Below are 23,673 nucleotides of genomic sequence, written 5' to 3'. Positions count from 1 at the left end.
AATGAGAATTGCAAGGTATGAATGGAGCTGCCTCTTTTTCGTCTAAAAAACATTTTTTACATCAGAATTTGTAGTATAACGATAGGCACATAATCTTAAATAGTATAAACACATAACGATGATTTTATACCACTACTGATGCTGGTCAGAGATAGTAAAAGTACAAGGCATATTATCTCTAGTGTGCTTTTTCTGTAGCTAACTGCTATATCAATTAGAAGTTGTAAGAAAAGAACAAAAGAGAAAACTGTGTGTGCCCATGCCAGATTGCTATGGAATTATCAGGTGGTAGCATATCCCTTTAATTTTGCAATAACTTCAATATCACATTTTATTTACGTGCCCTTGGCTAGAGTCTCGGCCTTCGCTAAGATTTTCTCAATGGGGCCGACGATATAGAACGCAACTTCAGGAATGTGATCGTGCTCGCCAGTAATAAGAATGGAATTATACCAAATTTTGTATTCGCCGTTACCGCTTACGATTTGGGCAGAAATGGATTAAAACCCGGGCAGGTTGATTGGATTTTACCTCATTGCCATTTCTGGAAGTGTCACAAGTAATCGAGGCAAAGGTAGTCGTCGACAGCGAAAGAGGATAGACAGATACAGAAAAACATACCGTGATAAGAAACCTATAATAAATTATCCGATATATTTATCCGCTCACGCGATACATGCAGCCGTATACGCGTACCACACCTAGAGGTGCCGGTGATGATTTTATACCGATTTATCGGATATCGAAGTTATAACAGGTAAAAGAACTAATATTAGTTGCTATTTCGGTAACTAGAGAACCATTCGGTTTGCTAGAGAACCATAAAGTTTTTAATGCCTTGGTCTGTTATTTAAAAAAATAAACAACTTCAAAAATACGCCACGACAATCGTGTGTGTTATTGTTTGGGCTGGTGATTTCGGTGTTTATTTATTGAAAACATACCGTAAGTAGCGTTTTTTTAAGTTTACCCTGAATATAAATGTTTATAAACTATACTTTAAGGAGTGATTTCATGGTAAACGTTAGAACCACTCAAACGGAATATTATCATATTTACCCAAGTACACCTTTAATTTAATAATTTCATTAGTGCTTTTTAAGTGCAGGATTTGCGGTGTATTACTGCATTTTATTTGAGATGTTTTTGTTGTAGTACGGAGGGTATTTATTTAGCAATGCAGAATAATAATTTTTATTTATAAAAACTTGTATTTAAACTGAATCCTTTTCTAATTTACGAAACCAAATAGCCGCCATTTTTCGGTAGGATGAGCGCATCGCGTGAGCGGGTATATCCGATAATTACCCACAAATAACATCTGCTCGACTTCGCTAGCTAGGACATGTGGAAAGAATGGGAGAGGGTCGAGCTGCCAAAAGAGCAAATATTAGGGGCAACCTTACGGGTCGATGACCTTACGGGTGGACGATGGTCCAGTGGGCCGTCCAAGATATCGCTGGAAGGATGAAGTCGCCAAAGACTTGAGGGAACTGAATGTGTCCGAATGATCGGAATTGGCACAAGACCGACGGAAATGGCATACTTTGGTGTCCGAGGCCAAGATCTACTTCGGGTCGCCGAGCCAGCCAAGTAAGTAAGTAAGTAATTATTTTTTCACTAAGAATGAAAAACACCCAGAAAATTTAAAAAATCAATTTGGTTTGTGACTTTTTTGAGATTGGCATTTTGACAAGTTTTGGTGAGTCGGATACAAACACATAGCACAACATAATTATCACTTCTTGCTTTATAGTAAGAAAATATAACATATTTCTTACCAAATTACTAGCAATCTCTTCAGGGTTAACATCAGTGACGTCAAACTTGAATTGCACAGTCTTGGTCTTGGACTCCAACTGACATTGCACCGTGGTTGGCGGAGTATCGGCGTCTCGTTCTAGCACCGTTAGTTTGGGAAATTTGTCCTTTTCTCTCGAACGCTTTTTTGAACCACGCGACTTCTTATCGCTTGTTATTGGTGATGGTACTGCAGTTCCGACTGTAGTTATAACAAATTGTAAAACAATTAAAAGACAGACTGAATAAGGTAAATAATAAGGTAAATAATAAGTGCGCCATTAGTTAATCGTAAAAGCTAATTTAGTTAATCGTAGTAAACTTACCATCTTGCTGATTTTCTGCCTGCTTCTCCTCAACAGAGCTTAACTCTGGATGTTTGATAGCCTCAACGTGTGTCGCTCCTGAAGGGAACTCATTTAGAGGAGTCAAAAACTGCTCCTTTTGTCCGTTACTATGGTAGCCATTATCCTGTTCCGATGGTATGTTCAACTGCTGTGGTGCTTCTTGCGCCATTGGAGTAGATTGTGGTACAGATGATAACGTTTGAGGCGCGGATTGCGGTACCGATTGAATCGCTTGAGGGATTAACGAAACGGATTGAGGAATTGAAATAATCTGCATAGTTTGAGATTGAGGAATTGATTGCACGGGTTGAGGCATAGATTGGACCGGTTGAGGCATAGACTGGACTGGTTGGGGTATCGATTGAACAGGCTGCGGTAACGACTGAGTAGGCTGAGGAACCGATTGAGGCGCTTGTGTGGGTTGTATTTGAGGTACCGATTGCGGTATGGATTGGGGTACCTGAGGTGCTGGTTGAGGGACAGACGTCATGATTTGCTCTTGCGGCATTGATTGCGCAACTTGGGGCATGGAAGAAGGTACGGACTGCATGTTTTGCACTAATTGTGGCATAGGCTGACTTTGCGCTTGCTGGTAAATCTGCAGAGGATTGACAGAGTAATTCTGCACCGGAGTGCCTTCATGACTAGAAACCTGCCTATCGCTCTGTTGTAGAACGCTCATGTTCAAAGCCATCATGTTATGTGGCAGTGACTGCCCTTGCAATTGCTGCATCTGATGGTAATCTTCCAGCTTTTGCATTTGTAAGTATTGATGCTGGTCTACTGACATTTGTTGCTGCAGTGGAGGCTTTTGTTGCTGGTAATCAGGGATTATAGTTTGCTGTTGGTCGTGAATATCAGTGCTGCTTATCTGACTCTGCTCTGAAGCTTGCCTTTGGTACACCGGTCGCTGCGACCGCAACATCTCTTCAACTTTCTGTTGCTGTTGCCCCATTAATTGCTGCTTTTGGGCTAGTAATGCTAAATTCTGCTTATCGACAATGTTTTGTTGAGACTGAAGTTGCATCTCCTGTTGCGCCAAATACTGTTGTTGTTGCAAATTTCGGATGTGCTGTGGAGATAACGTCTGCCCAGGTATTTGCATTTGTTGGTGCGTAATCATTTGCTGTTGTAGGACTAGTTGTTGTTGCGCTAACATCTGTTTTTGCATGTTGAGTTGCTGCTGTGCTTGCGCGACTTGCTGTTGTGCCTGGGCCACCTGTTGTTGTTGAGCTAATAACGTGGGGTCAACAGCATGAAGAATATTTGGTTGCATAAACTGTTGTTGTTGATAATTCTGACTAGCTTGCTGCACTTGCATCAAATTCTGCATTTTCTGTTGCAACTCCTGTTCTTGACTCAGTTGCTGTTGTTGTTGGTGTTGCTGAACATCAACATTTTCTTGTTGTTGGAACGACATAATTTGTTGCTGCGGTTGTTGTTGTTGGGTTTCAGATTCAGATTCTTTTCTTGACTGTATTGAATCTGGCCTATGGATAATTTGGGCTAAAATGTTTTGTAAATTTTGTAATGACGGATCTAAAATCTGACCAGTGATGAGATTCGGTTGCGGGATGTTATCTTGCGCGGCTATTTGCTCCTCTAGCTGTTTCTGCTGTATCGCTGCAGCTTGCTGGACAATAATATTTTGCTGTTGCTGTATAATTTGCTGCTGTAGTACCTGGTTTTGGTTACTGATTTCGTTAGCTATTTGTTGATTTAAGAGAGTGTTTGGTTGGAGCTGAGTTTGGGAAGGGATTTGTTCAAGAAGATTCTGCTGTTGCTCTATTATTTGTCCTTGAACTGTCTGTTCTAGGATCTGCTGTTGATTAAGAAGGTTCTGTTCTAGAAAAACTTGTTGTTGTTGGAATAATTGTTGATCTGGGGTGAGGGAGGGCGAAATTCGAGCTTGGATGAGGTTGTGTTGGAAGAGCTTCATGGCTTTCTCTTCTTGGTTAAACTGTTGAAACTGATGTTGTAATAATTGCTGTTGAGCTTGAAGGAACTGTGACTGCTGATCTAGCCTAGAAATAAAATAACAGAATTTGAAAAGAAATTGAAGATAAGCCAGTAATACCGTATACCCATGTTGATCAAAACGTGAAATAAATATTTATACCGAACTGTTTTTATAACAGTGTTTTGTAACTCAAAAAGTGTAATAATTCAGAATAGATTAATACCCAATTACTCGCTTCCCGTGAAAGATTATTATAGTTTATGCATAGGTTAATCATAACCATTACATCAAAATAATTTTCTACTTGCCATTAGAATAAAAGTAAAAAATAATTACATATTTTTAGTAAGTACTGTTTTGTACAGAACCAGCTCACAAAACGTTTGTCTCATTATGAGTCAAGTAGATATAATTTAATTGTTTCATTCAATATTCTAGTGACAGTTTTATTGACGTGTAGATAATCAAATTTTACGTTCAGAAATGGTATAATCTTGAATTTCACATATTTTGAGTTACAACATTATTGTAATGGCAGTGCGGTAATTTCTGGTTACCTAGTTAAAATATTAAACTTACTGCGTCGCTGATAGGACCGGCGCGGCCGAGCCGACGCCGTTGAGAAGACTAGCTTTGACTTGATCCACAGGGCCTACTTGCTGCTGATTTTGGATCATCTTCACCTGCGGAATAAACGCTTGATTGATGATGATATAAAAAAAAACCATTACAGAGAAACCATTATCATAATATATGAATATTATTAAACGTCTCAAAAAAAAAAGAGGAGGTTCCTAATTCGATTGTACTTTCTATTTTTTTATACTACCAAGTGACGGCACGAACAAGTCGTGGGTCTGGTGACGCGACACGCCTGTCCATAACAACTGCAGTGCCACTCAGGGTTTTAAATCGGAAAGATCTGAGAAGCACTGCCACCACAGAAGTATCAATTAACGTAAGGGACATGTTTGAGGAAGATGTTTAGTTGTGCCTTACGTTACTAATATTTCGACCTCTCCTTCGTAAAGTATCGTATGTCGAAATTGCCAAGTTACAGGGGAGCGTTTTAAAGTTCTGAATTCATTGAAAGAGTGATCACCATAGATCATCTAACCGATATCTAGGATTTTATAATACTCTATGTGAGTAATGAGCTTTGCCGAATAAAACTGAGAAATGCTAAAGTCACGTGTTATGTTCGTTTCAGTGAATTCAGAACTTTAAAACGCTTCCCTGTAAACTTGGCAATTTCGACATACGATACTTTACGTCGGAAGGGTCGATTTTATGTGTAAACCGTCGAGCATAGTGTAAGCAGTAAGAGAAATAGAAAATTATACGTAATTCTATTGTAAAGGATACTTCACAATAGAATTACGTACAATTTAGAACGAAACGATGGAGCCATTATAAAGGTTTTTTCGTTTATTATCATTTAAAGGTATAGGTTTTTTTTTGTCCAATCATTTTAAATCTCGTTTTGCTCGAACTTGCTTTTAATTATACAATTTTATTTTACTATTCACGCTAAATAAAATTTTAAAAGATATATTAAACTCAAAACATAACATATTATGAGCTTTTGAATTATATTTTATCAATTTTTCCAATTTTTCAGAAACTTTTTCGGAAAAACTACTGTTTCTACTGTTTATCGAATTCTTAGGTTTTTGCGATTGTTACACATACACATAGGAAATGAAACTATTTTTCCGGATTTTAATCGCGTATATTTGTGTTTTCAAAATTGGGATCTGTAAAGGGCCCGAATCGTCGGTTTGTTTGAAAAAACAAATATACGCCATTTAAATCTGGAAAAATAGTTTCATTTTCTACTATTTTTTTTTTTTTTGAAAATTACCTAACTATAAGAGCAAGAGCAATATAAAGCCCGAGATCTCTATACGAGATTAGCAGTATCTCGGGCTCTCGTGCTAGCCATATTGGAAGAATTCGTATAAAAGGTTCACGGGCACTCAAAATGGCTAACAACTTTTGTTAAAAAACTCCCACTCCTTCATCTTAAAACCGAAAGTAAATTTAAAAAAAATACACATTCTACCGACCTGCCTAAGTTGCTGCTCAAGGAGTATTTGTTGCTGGCGATTCTGCTCGTTGATCAGCTCCTGGTTGAACATCATCTGAGCTTTCTTCTCGCTCCTCTCACTGCAAATAACAATTGCACCGTGTATGATAACTGCCTACGTATACACTATGAGAGAACATGGGCCTTGTACTCCAATTTTTCTTTGTCAATGGTGTACGTGATCCAAATAATTAACCAAAAATAATTAACAAAAAATAAATAATTAACCCTACATATTTCTTACAATTTTTATTATTAGAACGCTCTTCTAAAAGGTGGTTTTCATTATTCCTAAAGAGAGCAACACGTCACGGCCTCTACCATGAGATTACAGTGTAGATCCTCGACATCGACAGCACAAAACAGTTGTATAGAATATTTAAGTTCTCCATATGACCGCTAGAGGCGCTATCCATTTTGTTATACAATATTGTCAAATATGTGGCGTGATCGCTAGTGACCATCAACACAATAAAGTCATGGTAGAGGTGCAGCTGGTATATTGATATTAAATTTAGTAAACATGATTTGTCCTTAAGTTCAAAAGTTTTAATAAATTAAGGATACAAGTTTACATAAGCGTTTTATTTATCCTTGTGTAAAATAATAAATACGACTAAATGGGGCCCAGTGTCTTTTTCTTTTCTCTTTAGATAGAGAATTTATGAAAAAATATTTTGTGTTAAAAAAAATTTTATTGAAAAATAGTGCGCGAAACCGGATTCATCCCATAGTTTGACACCCGTAAAGGTGGAAAATTTTCATCAAATCTAAATGGGACCAATACTGAGGTACCCTCTTTCCATTAAAAAGAGAATCATCAAAATCTGTTCACAAATTCAGGAGTTATCGCGTAACTTGTAAATCTGTTGACAGTCGTCTTCACAATAATAAAATTCCGGTTCAAATTCAAAATTTGCTGTTTAAAACTATAATAACTTCTGCGTACATGGATGACAAAATTTCTTGGTACACGACAAATCGTTCAACAAAACTGTTCAGGTAAGTAGGTATTCTTAACACCAGCACGCGTATCATGGTGGGACGCGACCGCCGACAAGTTGAAACTTTTGGTCCATCGTCGATTGACCCGGTCGACTTTTGCAGCGAATTTTGTGTTCACACTTTGTTGGCGTTTGCCGAAGGTAACAGGACTTATCGACCTAGTGTAAGCGCGCCATTACTCTAGTTACGACTGCGACGAACGGTCGCCCCGCCAGGCAGAAAGTATACAGGATACATCCTTACGTCTGACGACCTGCCTCGGTGGTTTAGCAGTTCGATTATAAATCGGTTCTGCCCGAGTGTTCTGTTATGAGTGTATTCCCTGGTTTGAGACCAGGTTGTTAGTGTCATTGTCTATTACATATTCCTGTGTCATATATATAACAAATATAGCTAAAAAGAACTGCAAAGCATTTTCATACAAATACTAGGAAATGAAATTATTTTTTCAGATCAAAATCGCGTAGGTATATTTATCTTTTCAAACAAACCAACCATTTGGGCCCTTTTACAGGTCCCATTAACATTAAAATTAGACATAACTAGTTGATAACTTTACCATCGCAGTCGACCGTAGACCTGTGAAGGGCCCGAAACATTGGTTGATTTAAAAAAAAAAACAAATATAGGCGATTTATATCTGAAAAATAATTTCATTTCCTACTAGAGAGGAGTTTATTAAGGTTCACACTTACTACTGGGCCGATTTATGGGCCCTAAAGGAGTCACTGCACTTATCGACACTGAAATGCATTAAACTGGTCAGAAAAAACCTTTATGTTCATGTAATAACGGCGAAAAAGACGTGCGTTTCCCAATGGAAGCGAAACGGATAACATCTTTTTCATTCTTATTCCATGGATATAAACTTTTTTGACCGGCTGTAGTGAGCATTACTACGTTCCGGTTTCGAAGGGAAGAGTGCTGATGACATTACAGGCACATGGTAATTGTCAACGACATGTCTCAGGGTGACAGGCGCAGGGATTTAGATCCGAAAAAATAGTTTCATTTCCTGAGTAACAATCGCGAAAACCTAAGGACTCGACTTACAATAACTGTTTACTGCGATACAATGACAAACAAAGGACAAAATAAAGGCTATAACAGGCGTTCTTACAACTTCCGAGCGACTGAATCAACTTAAAAAAAATAATAAAATGCACACCATATACGAATCTATTATCAATAGTACACCTAAACAACAAAGAAGCATTTTTACGATAGATTTGCCGTTGAACGAATCACCTCGAACCTTGGATACCTCGCAGATAAATAAAGTACAAACTGTTACTATTAAAACCAATTACACTGAACACTTGTGGCCTTCGATAGGAGTAGGGAAAACCACGAATTGTTTTTAATTACTGTATTAAATACATGACGAGTGAGGTCGTGCTTCATATCATCAACCTATTATAAACTGCCTCTGTTGCCGAACAGTTACCATGCTGGTCTACCACAATTCTCAGCCCGGGAGAAATATTTGTATCTCGTGAGTTTGGGTCTAATTTGCGCTGAAGGAGTAGAACACGCTCTTAGTGGCGGAGAGAAAAACTTTAGGAAGGCTCTGGGTCCAACTAGGGAAGAAGATGGATGAGGGAAATCTAGAGATCGAGCATCTGGTAAACGAGGCTAGCATCACGGGAGAGACCAAATCATCCCGACTTCCCTGACTTGCATAGCATATCTGGATCAACCAAGACACAAAGGGACCTGTGTAAGATTTAAATAAGCGATTGGTAACAAGCGACACAGAAGAGAAGAGTGGCGCATCTTAGTGTCGGAGGCCAAGATCTACTTCGGGTCGCCAACGAGGTAAGTAAGTATTACGCCAATGTCAAAGTACACGTAGGTTGATATTATACATACAGATAACTACCAAAAAATATGACTTTTGTGCAAGCTTGTATACATAATGTAGATACGTATTAGAGACTTAGAACGAGCTGGGAACGTTCAATCGTGCATCCCACTCGAAATTATACTAAAAGTAGTGAAAAATCGCTATTTGTCCCGCTCGCACCGTTCCTACTGTATAAAAGACAGGTGAACTATCAACAAAGACAGTTCCTAGTTCACACTGAAATAAAAAAAAAACGATGAACCGTGCAAGACGAACTAGTTCATGTCGGTCAGTGTAGGGAATGTATTTCTAATAGTTCGTAGTTCTGAAGATGATAGCGGACAGGATGAATGCAGCTGTATTCCGGAAGTTCACTGAGTTGCAAGGGCAATGTATACGCTTCTATAATAATATTCCGATTGATATTCAAAATTTGCCATTTACGATGTTTAAAATTATAGTGAGACATAAATTTTATACTAAAGGTTATTTATTATTATACACTTTCTGCGCACTTGGATGATAATGACAAAAATCCGTAGCTCTTGCAGGTAGTCTAGATCTAAGATGTTTAAATATTGTACTGATAAATATATTCAAATGTGCATTTACAAAGAGCAACCCCAAGAGTTTCTTGCTCATTCTGCTCAGGGGAATCTGACGATTTCAAGTGTGATCTGCTTATCTATGAAATAAAGATTATTTGGCTTTGACTTTGCATGTTACACGTGCGACGCTGTGAGCCACATGAATGGCTGGGTTAACTACGCTCTCTTAGCGCTTAGGCTTAGAATACTGTAATGAATATCTTTATTATATTTTTTTTAATTATGTTTACAACCTGTAGGTACAACTAAAACAATAACGTGACAGCCCTAAGCTACAAAACGAAGTATAGGTATTGGAGCGCCGAACGGGCAGGAGTTGCACTACTCGTCTTATTATGTCATATCGATGCATTTCTTAAATTCCTATCTTATAAAGAGTGATTATTCAGGAGATGGCAAATATTTATATTTGTTTTAAATTGCTTACCAAGGGTGTTAATTTAGGTGCATTACTTTAAGAATAGGTAAAAGGCAGTGTGTGATATGAAGGAAATATGATGTGAAAATCAGCCTGTAAAATTTGTATATCTGTCGTCCGCGAACTAAAACGCGGGTAAGTGACAAAATATTTTTTTTGTGTTGTCACAAAAAACCCAGTTTTAGAATACTGAAATTGTTTAATGCTATTTCAGCTATGCATCGTTAGGGTAAGTTCCGATAAGTCGAACTCGTTAACTAATTTGAACTGTATTTAAAAGAGAATCTTGTGCTCTATTTTTTGTTATTTAAAACGGATTTAGCTCATGGACGGCAGATATACAATCCATCTTTTGCATTTCAGTAACTTTGTGCTTTAAGATACGAGTTTGAGAAAGTGAGGCGACAATATTCTGGCCTCATATTAATTTCCAGAATATTGCAATTTCCAACATTTATAGCTAAAATATAGTGCCACTATTTTATTGCAGCTTTATTATACTACAATTAAAATATTAAATTGATAAAACTTACTGTTTTCAATCTAAACCATAACGAAGCGTTAACTGTACGAGATACAAAAATATGTCTTAACACGAAATTTATTTTATATCGACTGATAACGTGTTTTATATTATCTAGATTGTCCTTATTTAACACGAAACCAACTTAGCATTTGGACGTTAAGTCTTATCTTTTTGTAAATCACCGCTGGCGCACATGAAAAATAAAAAAACGAGTAAACAGAGGTATCAAACGCTAATCTATTAAGATTCAAGCATTACTTTGCTGGAATCCATGTTAATAAAAATGAAAATAAATTAATTTGCTACTCTAGGAATATATTTATGGTGGTGATGTTTGTAATTGTAGTAGTATGCATTTACTAACGTGGTATTCTTTTTTATTAAATACCCCACTACTCTGTTAATATTCCTGAAGCGGAAGTGGTGTCCTCGTGGAAGTACCAACCTACTGAACAGGGCACTACTGACACGAGCCAGAGGACTTTAAATGTTATTGACGGGAAAATTGACCTATCTGCCTGTTATCTGTGTGAGTTTAATAAAAATAGCTTTATGTGTAATGTGTTATGGGATATAATAACAGTCTGTAATATAATTTAGTAGATATAATTTTGAATATAATAATTAACAAGATTAACAAGTGATAATTTTGGCTACACCATTGCATTAGGTTAGACCTGTAATGATAGTTGCTAGCTTGTGTATATAAAATAAATAAATAAATAAATATTATTGCCACAAAGATCGAACAACAAAAAAAAATTCCTTCGATCAGTCTGTCTGTATGTCGCTCTCGCTCAAGTTGCGCCCTAACGTGCTAGCTCGCAGAACAATAAACATAGTAGAAGTGCTTAGTTTGCGTGACACGTGTGCCACGTTCGCGGAGTTCCGCAAACTTGAGCACAGTGCACCATGTACGCTTTGTACCACAGACATAGATCTAGATATATGTCTGTACTTTGTACGTTATGTACGTGTCAATTACATCGCGCAATACCTCAAAAATCGTAGAAAAATGCCTCATTTTATAGTGTTGTTATTACAAGTTGTCCATCGTAGTGTGTCGTATAATCATTAAGTCTTATTTTATGTAATTTTAATAAATTTTCAATTTTCTAATTATCGTAATCATTGTTTTGTAAGAAACGACCGTAAACATTATGTTGCTGCAATAAGGTCGCTTCTTTTTGGAGAACTTGGTAAACACTCGAATTCCTCGTCATACAGCTATTAATCGCTAGATGGCAGCACATAGATTGAAATTACAATATAAAAAGGTAACCTATCACAAAGTCGAAAATTTTTTTGTCCGAAGTAACGTTTGTTCGCATTTTCATTACACCGAAAACCGAATTATAACGAATCAGTTGTTTTTTCAGTATATGTTGAATGTTTATCGCAAAGACACGCTTAGGTTCGATTATGTTAAGTTAGTAGTAGGTAGGTTTAAAAGAAAAAACACTTTCCTCTCAAAATTACTTTCGAGTTTATGAAATTTCGACCAAACGTTATTTCTGGAAAATTTCATTTCGGACTACAGATAGGTAACCCAATACAAAATCAAAATTCAACGATATGTCAACAGGGTAAAATTTAAATTGTAGTCACAATCCAGAATATGTTATTCTTTTAAAATTTGAATCTACGACCAATCATTATCAAGATTTCATAGTGTTACGAATGTGTGATATTTGGCGACAGCGTTTCAGATACTAATCGAGGCTTAACGCAATTACGTTGTTTTTTTTCTTCCGTGTGCTAGCCCTACTGACTAGACTCGAACCAGCGTCTGTTGCCACACCGAAGCCATCGCTATTAGCAACTGAGCTACTTACCGAGATAGCAGATCCTACGAATTTTTTTATGTGTAATTTGTCTATACGAGTGTGACTGTAGCGCAGCTAACACTACAGTGTGTCAGACGTAAAGGTGCCATTAATAGTATGTCATTACAGGGAGGTCCTTTTCGCGAAAACCTCGTTTCAGGACAGATTATTTGTTTAATAGTCTGGTACATTACCGTTATCATTTTCTTCAACGCAATATTGTGGTATATAACGCGACTCACAAAAAAATGCGGTCATTTAGTTTTAACACTGATCACCCGTTTGCTGAACGATCCTGACACCTGCTCTGTCTCCAGGTCTTCCGAACACGGGAACGTCGGTTATGAGAGAAACAAACAAGCAGTTTCACCATGCGTCTTATTCCGCATGTTGATATTGCTTGATCAGATACAGATTTTTATGTGCAGCAGTAAACTTGGAATCTACTTAACCTATATCAAAATTACTTTCACTGTTGGATAGGTCATAAAGTCCATTTCAGCTTGACAACATTTTATCTGAGGTGACAGCGTGCGGTCATTACGGGTAATGATTTAAGGTCGAAATCGCGAGCGGACCATAGTCTTGTTTAAACCGCGAAGGAAGCCTAGTGTACCACATTCGTGTCATGACAGAACTGAATGTAACCTTCTAACCAGACTGTACGATTTATTAAATTATTTACGTAGAAACGGTTGCTATGGCAATTCGAGGTTCGTTCTATGGTGGAGTAGATAAGTGGTTATTTATGTTTGGTTAGGTTATGGGGTGCCAGTCCTTGAGCGAGGTCAATTTTACAAAACAATGGGTAACTATAATGCAAACATTTAGATTTAGTCGTACAGTTACAGTTGATACTACCTTGGCTCGAATTTAAATTTTTCCAGTACTAATACGGTTCATTTAGCTTGGGTCGAGCGGCTGAGGTGTTGGCTTTATATCAGAATTTATTTTTTCACATTAACCATTAAAACCATTTGAAAAATGTATATCGTATAGTAAACGTATCCTATTTAGTTCAGTTGATATAAAAAAAAATTGGTATATGTAAATGACTTATTGAATACAGCGGTTTTCTTGTAAAATTGCGACGTAGTTTGTGGTTTTATTCTATCGTGAAAAATTTAGGAATCGTGTTTTCACACTGTATATTATAATCAGTGTACATCCTCAATTATACTATATATTTTTTCCAGAGTGATTGATTCAACATTTCCACTGTTGTATAGATACAAACTAGATGTTTTTACAGTCAGACTGAACAGACATCATCTAGGTGAGTGTGTGCCATCTTTATTCACATCTCGACTTATTAAATAAATAATTTTACTTACTGCAAACAATGTTAGAATTGGCATTACACAGTAATTAAAAGGCACAAACGTAACCGATGAGAATACTTATCGGGTAAATAATATAGACAAAAATTCAATTAATTTTATTCTACTACTGTTGTATTAGGGGCATAACTCAGAACACCTAGGCCAAAACAACTTTCGAAAAGTTCACATTTAGTTTCATAGTTGATTGGGTTGATTTTTTACGGTTTCTAAAAAGTTCTCGAGTAACTCGAGAAATCGGGTACGAGAATTCTCGAAACTCAAAAAAGTCAGACACCCTAACTCGTAATAAATGGCATACTATAAAATTCAACATTTACGTATAAAATTTATTTATAAATAATAAAGGTTAGGTTTTCACTAGAAGCTACATATGGTGCATTTTGGTAAGTTTCCAGTAGAAGCTGAATATGGTGTTTTTTTGCGCCTTTCAATTGTTGCAAGCAAAATTAGACAGTACTGCAATGACATTACAATTAAAATTCAACGTTTTAGCTTTTTTATATTCCTTTACATATCACTACGTTTAAATAGGTTGACTTAGAACATTTTTTTCGTGGTTTTTGTATTAGACCCGTCGTCCATTTATTTGTAAGTCAATGATAATTTGTAGAAGCACACAAATTTTTATCCAGTGCCACAACCACATTGCTCATCTGCAGAGTGGAAGCCTGGTGACCCGTAATACAGGTTTTTCTACACCTAGCTCGAGCACCAATCTCTCACAAAACAGTTTGATCAATTTTTGTTTAGGCTAAGGCTGTAGTAGGCTATGGCTGTTTTTTGAAGAGAAAATAATGCAACAATTCATTTCATTTCATTATCTCTGATATTGACTGAAAGGCTTGAATTCAAGGTCATGAAATAAACTTAAAAAATATATGTAACATACACATACTACACGTACACATAAGGAAGGAAACTATTTTGCCGGATTTAAATCGCGTATATTTGTTTTTTCGTGTGGCGATTTTAATTCGGAAAAATATGTTCATTTCCTACGTGCAACACGCCAAAACCTAAGAACTCGAAATATATGTTACATTAAAATACTTTGCAGTCAGCTTAACTCAAATAATAAAATCCTGCTTGTTTATACTATGATTACAATAATGGTTGTTTATATACAGTATTTTTCTCCTCTTCGCTTTGGTATATAATGAAATTAAATAAAGAACGTGTCCAGCGACCACCGTATTGACTACCAATACCGTACCAGTACCACATCGTCTACTAATGTCATATCACTACCAGTACGGTATATAGCCTACAAGTTCCGTATAGTCTACCAGTTCCGTATCAACTACAATTACCGCATCTACTTCCAATGCCATATCGACTACTAGTACCGTATAGCCTACCAGTGCCATATCGTCTACTAGTAAGTTATAGTCTACTTATCAACAATCAGTACCGAGTCGACTATCAGTAACCGTTCAGCCTACCAGTACCATATCGTATACTAGTACCGTATCGATTACCAGTAATCGTTTAGCCTACCAGTATCATGTCGACTACCAATACCGAGTCAACAACCACCGCATCGACTACCAGTACCATATCGTATACTAGTACCATATCAACTACGATTACCGTATTAACAACCATTACAGTAGCGTCTACTAGTACCATATCGATCACGCAACGTTTTTACTAACAGAACCGTATTAACTATACCGTATTATTTAGCATAGCAGTTTATTTTAGTTTATTTTATTTTACGACACACACGTCCGTCACTCATCTCAGCTCAGGGCTCATTGAAAAACCACCGTCAATTGCGGCTGTGGCACAAGCTGAATGAAGTCCTTTTGCGTACGCCACAACCGCACACATGACAGTACATTTGTAGTTGTTATATTTAGTATTTTTCTGTTTTGCTCTTTGTTTGTTATTGTCTTATTTTATTTTATTTTAATTTTATTAATTACGTCTTTTTGTTTTGTTTTGCTTGTCTAAGTGGTATCAATTATTTTATTTTTGTATCTATGTGTGTGTGGCGTTGCAATAAATGTCTATTCTATTCTATTAACTGCATGTACCGTATCGTCTACAATTGACGCATCTACTTACAGTGCCACATCGACTACTAGTACCATATCGATCACGCAACGTTTCCACTGCAGTACCGTATCGACTACTAACACCGTGTTTACTAGTAATAACGTACATTTTAAAACGCACACTCACATGATAGGTTTTAAAAGGATTTCGTGGATCTTCCCCGACACGCAGACTTCTTCACAATGTTTTTCTTCACTGTTAAGTAAAGCAATCATTAATATTCAAATGTACGCACTTAGTTTGAAAATTGACGTGTATAATAGGGGCCACAACCTCGCTTGTTAGTACTGTACCGAATAGGTTATATTATACTTTGGATGTACAAGGTTCTTAGGTTCTATTAAATACAAGGAAAATTTTAACTTATTCAAATTATAAAGGATAATTTTTATATATAATTTTTATACTTTATATACCTCGGAAATAAAACTAAACAAACGGCACATTTCACAGAATATTAGAACAATCCCCTAATGAATGTAGTTTTTTTTTCAAAAGTCTATTCGGTTATTTTTTTATTTAAAGTCTAGTGTTATTTTTTCACGAATTCCCGAGACTGAGCGATAATTCTCCGGAAGAGGTGCCACCTCTTTTTAAGGCTCATATCCAGTTTGTAACTTATACAATTGACACAAAGTGCATTATGCTATGATTACAAAAACTCACTTCTATTCCGTGGTATGTAAATGGAGCCTTAGTTTAATTACGCCTAATATTTCGTTGTTTTGACGTCTCTATTTGCCGCAAAATAACTGCTCTTCGTGAATAACGGTTATTCTCCCTTTAAAGGAAGGGCGCAATATACGACAGGCTTTTGTACACACACGCGTCACACTGTTTGCGAATTTCCTCTAAAAAAAAAAGGTACCCAAAACAGAAGCACGAAAAATCCACTGCAATAAAATCCACTGTGCACAATCCCACGTGCGTTCAACAAACAAGTAGCTTGTATACTAAATCTGAATAAACATTTATCTGATGTTATCAGTGTTGACAACAATTTCGAAGTGATAAGAGTTAGTGACGAAAAAAAAATTAAAAATATTGTTTAATATTTGCTATTGCAATGTTGTTTCTATATAAACATGTATATACTACTACACTACACTACATACTATAATATATATATATATATTATAGTATGGAATTAATTCGTTATGCGGGCAATAAGTAGTGGCAGTTTGGTCTGAATTTGCTGTATGCAAAACGCAAGATCACTGCACTATTTTGATTATGATACCAAGTGGTGGAACGAACAAAAAAATTGATACATAATAGCCCTGTCCTCGATACTATTATCCCGCATTCCATCTAAGGGAGAAGAGGGTGACTGAAAACCAGCGCTGCAACTGTCATCAACAGGCGCAGCACCAGCTGAGACACCTCCTTTTGCCTCCTGTTTATTACGTCATTTAATATAAGTTTATTTGTCATTTAAGTTATATTTATTATCGTTTTTTTTGTACAAGTTCTGTTTACATTGGAGGCAATAAAGAGATTTTATTATTATTATTATTATTATAACAAGTTGTGCGCCTGGTGGAAGGCGACACACCCGTCCATAACAGTTGCAATGCCACTCAGAACTTTAAACCGCATAGATCTGAGAGGCACTGCGCCTGGGAACCTGAGACATAGTTGACAAGTCCCGTATGCCTATAATCTTACTCTCCCAAACCAGAACGCCGTAATTCTCCCATTACTGCTTGGCGGCACAAATAGGTTAGTGGCAGTACTTCCCTGGACGAACTCTTTCACAAGGAGCTTTACGGCTACCGAAACTATTTTTAGGGTCTAAATCGGGAATTATTACTTTTTCATACAAACCAACGTTTCGGGTTCTGCTGCACTGGATGTGTCATCATAATACTTATCACGGGTGTGTTATGTATCATATAACGTTGCGTTACTTTCTCAAACTCGTATCTTATAAACAGTGATTTTCCGTTTATCCGTTCATGCGTTCAAATGTCAACTCAAAGAGCACGTTCTAAATCTACAAAACACGTCTGGAACAATTTTATTTTTTGTAATGCGCCTCAAAATACAAAATTATAAAGAAAAAAAGCAGAGTGAATCTTTGTTGGGACATTAGTTGAAATTTGTGTTATGTTTCCTATTTAATTATATTGTTTCATGTTTAAATTATTATTTAACTCGCGTCCACGTTTGTTTTTATTTTATTCATATATTTTTATTTCTTTTAATCGGCATTTTCGAAAATGGTCCACTGAAAACCAGCGCTGTGGCCCTGCCGCAGTATTAGCTGAGTTGGGTCCTTTTCAGTGCAATAATGCACTTTTAATACTAATTATTAATATTGTACTCCACGTGTATTGTGCTGAATAAATTACATTTCTTTATTTCTTTCTTTCTTTCTGATTCTTCAGGAGATGGCAAAACTTTCTTTTTATTTTAAATTTCTATCAATAGTGTTAATTTGGATACATTACTTCAAGAATATTATATATAGAACTTTCCCGTTACGAAGTCAAGAAAAAATTGACAACTTTGTTAAAATGCCATGATTATGATGCCACAGAGGCGATGTTATTGTAATCTCACAAATTTTATTTAGGTGGATAATGAAACAATTAGGTTGTGTACCTCCATCTAAACTTTTTTGGTATCCGACTCTCCTAATGTTAAGACCTTATATGCATCCAGAAGCAACAATTATAACACACCCTCAGATATGTCACACACATACACTAATTGTTGAATCGGTATCACTCACAACACACTCTACACTTACTCACCACTTTCTTGATACACACTGCGACTTATTTATCTAACATACGAGTAGTTTAAGTCTTCTATAAACTATACTAACTCTTTGAACATCTTTCTCATATTTCATTCTTTTCTGGGTCCCAAATGAACAGTTTTTTTGTACTGGTTTTGGGACTACAGAGTTCCTTTTAGTTTACCTGTAAGCCATTTGCTGATAAAAAATTCGATTGATGCTTGCCCGCCGTGGCGGCAACGGTACTGTCTGCTAACACAGGTTAAATCCTTTTGTGGGGTCTGGATGTTGCCTGTCTGGTTGGCATTCAATCAATAACTAATAATTACTGTATTATTTCTATACTATTTGTAATGGCTATCGATACAGTTATTATTATTATTATTATAAAAAAAAAATAGGTAAAAGACAGTGTGTGAATATGAAGAAAATGTCATGTGAAATCAGCCTGCAAAATTTGCATTTACAATCCATTTTTGGCATTTCAGTAACTTTGGACTTTAAGAAACGAGCTTGAGAAAATAAGGCAACGATAAATATTTTAATAGTAACCCTCATTTAATATCATTTTATTTAATACCAATTTTTTTCTTCATGTTTCAATCCATTTTTTTTTCAAAGCGCTTAATACAACGAACTTTTAAGATAAATTCATTCATTTTCGATAATCCTAAGACTTACTTTAAATAACAAATTTATAAGTAATAAACATCAGTTTAAAAGTGTGTGTGAAAAAGAAAGTTTACGTAACTTTATAGATTAAACTGAAATAAATCTGACATCGTTTAGGTCATATTTATGTTCGGAAAAAATTAAGTTCTAATTCCTCGTAAAAAATTATCGGAATTGACAATAGATAGTCAATATGTTCAAAGGAAAATTATATTGACGGCCTCTGTGGTCGAGTGTCGCCATCTCTGAGGTCCCGGGTTCGATCCCCGGCCGGGTCAGTGTAGAAAACTAACTTTTCTATATTGTCTCGGATCTGGGTGTTTGTGGTACCGTCGTTGTTTCCGATTTCCATAACACAAGTGCTTTAGCTACTTACTTTGGGATCAGAGCAACGCATGTGATGTCGTCTAATATTAAATGAGCGTTATATCTATTAATAGTAATTTTATAACAATTTAAAATTAATATTATTGGCACCCGTAGCCAAACGGTTACCATTCCATTGCCGGACTTCCACGCAGAGGTCTCAAGTTCGATTCCCGGGCCGGGAGAAATATTTGTATGGCCTACATTTATTGCTTTCGTGAGTTTGGGTGTAATTTGTGGTTGTCTAAGACACCCGCGATACACGGTTTCCCTAGTGCGGTGCTATGTTAAGTGTATGTGTTATTATTATTATAATAGTATTTATGCAATCGTTGTATAATGAAATGAGGGTTCTTAAGTCGACTACCGTATTTAGGTCTAAGTAATAGGTGCGAAATTATAAGATCTAATTATGTAATGAATGACAATACTTTTTCTACGAGTTAATAAAAATAATGAAACACAAGAAATATTGAATGTAATTTTTGTTAACAATTTACGACAACAAACTCAAACGGAAGTCCAACAAACGCTAGAAAATAAAAAAACCAAACAAGATAAAATATAAGTGTCCGTGATTGGCCATATCGCCTATATTTTAACCAATCAGTAACCAGTACAGCGTTTGAGTAGCATCATATTTGATATTTTATATTGTTTTTAAACAGTTATTTTTTTCCAAACGCCTTTTGTTCTTTTTTTATACTCATTATAATGCAATTTTTCAGTTCAGTAGCGAATACCATAGACAATAGAGATTCAGAACTAAAGAGAGCGCCTTTGTGATATGGTTTATGTAATTATAATTGACATATTAAGAAAAAATAAAGTATTATGAACTTTTAAAAAACCATGCAAGTTCCAGGCAATTCTTTTTACGCCCAAAAACTGACTGGATAAAATTCGTATTACGACATACATATTTTTCGCCGACTTCTCGCTGGTTATTTTGTCTATGACTGGAACTTCACTAGCTCGTGCCTTACACACATCAAAAAAAGTTTGCGATCAATAGCATAAGCTCCTATAATTCTTTAAATTTAACTTTATCAAGAAAAAATCTATGTTGTATGCTTTCTTTAAATAGGAATACCCTGTTTGAAATTAAAATATAAAACTATTTTTTATTATTTATTTTAAAAAATTGAGCCATTAATCATAATGTAATAGTGATAGAAATTGCATAGAAAGAAAAAGACTGTTTAATTAAACTTAAACAACAATTTATTATTAAAAGGTGTGAATTCAATATAAAATAACTCCTCCCCTGGCTCGAATACATGCGAAGATCCTCCTGGGCATGCTGAGGATCAAGTTATCCAGCATTTCCTGGGGTAACCTATCCCATTCTTCAATAGCGGCTTCCCTGAGCTCTGGAACTGTCTGGAGATGTGGCTCACGGTTCCATACTGCTCGTTTAAGAGCATCCCACGCGTGCTCTATTGGGTTTAAGTCGGGCGAGCCGGCAGGCCAGTCTAATCGTGTGATATCGTATTCTTGAAGAGCAGCATTGACTCGTTGAGCTCGATGTGCGGGCGCATTATCATCGACCAGTACAAATTGGTGCTCATGGTTTACTCGGAATGGTCTGACGATATCATCAATAGCAACTGCTTTGTACATGTCTGCTGTCATGAAGCCCCGATACTGGATCAAAGGCGTTCTAGCTCCAATCATAATGCCACCCCAAAAGGACACCGATTTTCCGCCTTGCTGAACTGTTCCAGTGGCAGTTCTTTGTCTTTCATGGTCGCCTGGTCTTCTCCAGACACGGACACGTCGATTATCTGGATGAGTGCTGATTCGGGATTCGTCAACGAAGAGACAGTTTTGCCAAATGTTTTCGTCCTCACCTTCTTCATTTTGCCGAAGTCTAGCCCACTGCAATCTTCGTTGTTGACGTTGCCGGGAATTGAGCGGAGCTCGCCAAGACCTCCGTGCTCGTAATCCAGACTGGTGCAAGCAATTGCGAACGGTCTGCGTGCTAACTTCAAGCCCAGAGGCGGCCCTGACTTCTGCTTTTATTTTAGTGGCGTTGATTGTTGGATCACGGGCTGCCAGCAATCTAATATAGCGCTTTTGGGCAGCCGTCAAAACAGTTGGGCGACCGCTGCGGGGTCGGTCAGCTAAATTCCCCATTCCGTGATACCTCTCCAACGTAGCCACGACACAGGATTGGGATATAGCAAGTCTGCGTGCTATTACTCTCGTGGTGTATCCTTCTTCCCTCAAAGTTACAATTCTAGCTCGTAAAACCTCTGATAATCCTCTTGGCATTTTTTCAATCACAACTTTCCGCGAAAAATATCTTGAATCGCTTATAATTGACTAAATCAGATTTCTGAATGAGCGTAAGCTAGGACTGAAAGCCTTTTTATATGAAAAAACAATTGAACGGGGTCATTGTTTTATGTTCTAATTTATTTTTAAATAAAGAATCTAAAAAGAAGAAAAAATCATAATATAATCTACAGTAACAAAAAATATTTCAGTTTTTCGAAGTGATCGCAAACTTTTTTTGATGTGTGTATAATGCAATGTTCAAAAACATGGACGATACTTACAGGTAAATTACGGTGTTATATTTGTCACTTATTTTTACTTTACACTTATTTTTACTATTAGTACACTTATTTTTATTACATGTACGAAAATAAATAAAGACAATATATAATAATAAAGACACTATACACAGTCAGGTCATAAGTATTGTCACACAGTAAAAACTTTTCTTTTAGAATGCTGGCCACAAAAAAGTTTATTGAATTCGAATTTCGAATTGTTCATGAAAATAAAATGTATACTTTTTAGAATTTTACTCATTTTTAAATATGGAGTGGACGCTTAAAGAAGACCGTGTTGCAGTTATTGCGTTGCATCGTTGCGGTTACGCGCCAATTCAAATTTTTGACATACTGAAAAATTTGAATATAACCAAAAGATTCGTTTATCGTACCATCAAACGATACAATGAAGACTCTAGTGTAGATGACAGGTCAAGAAGTGGTCGCCCTCGGTCTGTTAGGACTCCAGCAGTGATAAAAGCTGTGAAGGCGCGAATTCAAAGAAATCCCAAACGTAAGCAGAAACTGTTGACCCTTCAAATGGGGTTAAGCAGAACCACGGTGAAAAGGGTGTTAAATGAAGACTTAGGGCTTCGGGCATATCGAAGAAAAACAGGACATCGTTTGAATGCTCGTCTAATGGACCTGAGACTGAAGAGATGCCGCGCTTTGTTGAAGCGGTACGCGGGAAAAAAATATCGGGAAATTCTTTTTTCAGATGAAAAAATTTTTACCGTAGAAGAGAGCTACAACAAACAAAATGATAAGGTGTACGCACACAGCAGTGAAGAAGCGAGCAACCGTAGTCCGCGTGTCCAACGAGGTCATTTTCCATCCTCGCTCATGGTATGGTTGGGAGTTTCTTATTGGGGCTTAACAGAGGTACATTTTTGTGAGAAAGGTGTAAAAACGAATGCAGTTGTGTATCAAAATACAGTCCAGAGGAACCTTGTGGAACCTGTTTCTCATACCATGTTCAATAACAGGCACTGGGTATTCCAACAAGATTTGGCGCCAGCTCATAGGCGAAGAGCACACAAGACTGGCTGGCGGCGCGTGAAATCGACTTCATCCGGCACGAAGACTGGCCCTCCTCCAGTCCAGATTTGAATCCGTTAGATTACAAGATATGGCAACACTTGGAGGAAAAGGCGTGCTCAAAGCCTCATCCCAATTTGGAGTCACTCAAGACATCCTTGATTAAGGCAGCCGCCGATATTGACATGGACCTCGTTCGTGCTGCGATAGTCAACTGGCCGCGCAGATTGAACGCCTGTATTCAAAATCACGGAGGTCATTTTGAATAAACTTTAGTGTCATAAGAATCTATGTTTTGTTAAGTTCATTTTGGTACATAAATGGTTACATAATGAATAAACTTGTTTCATTTATTTTATATTAAACATGTGACAGAATTTATGACTTGACTAGGTATAGTAAAATCAATACACTATATTTTAATTTTTGTAAATAAGAGAAAGCGCAAATTAAGTTTC

The 23,673-nt window shown here is 36.6% G+C and overlaps 1 protein-coding gene across 1 annotated transcript in view; it reads right to left on the bottom strand.

The window, feature by feature from the left end:
• Positions 1-23,673, bottom strand: part of LOC113228959 (serine/threonine-protein kinase WNK1-like) — a 130,380-nt gene that overhangs the window by 37,155 nt on the left and 69,552 nt on the right. Inside the window, exons 16-19 of the mRNA XM_026462403.1 lie at positions 6,177-6,276; positions 4,687-4,790; positions 2,127-4,171; positions 1,782-2,002 (exon numbers count right to left, since the gene is read on the bottom strand). Coding sequence (XP_026318188.1) covers positions 1,782-2,002; positions 2,127-4,171; positions 4,687-4,790; positions 6,177-6,276 — 2,470 coding nt within the window. The remainder of the gene's footprint in view (positions 1-1,781; positions 2,003-2,126; positions 4,172-4,686; positions 4,791-6,176; positions 6,277-23,673) is intronic.

This window comes from Hyposmocoma kahamanoa, unplaced genomic scaffold, assembly GCF_003589595.1.
Source record: "Hyposmocoma kahamanoa isolate Upper Pololo Valley unplaced genomic scaffold, ASM358959v1 263, whole genome shotgun sequence".
NCBI lineage: Eukaryota > Metazoa > Arthropoda > Insecta > Lepidoptera > Cosmopterigidae > Hyposmocoma > Hyposmocoma kahamanoa.
This window is presented reverse-complemented; position numbering and strand designations above follow the sequence as displayed.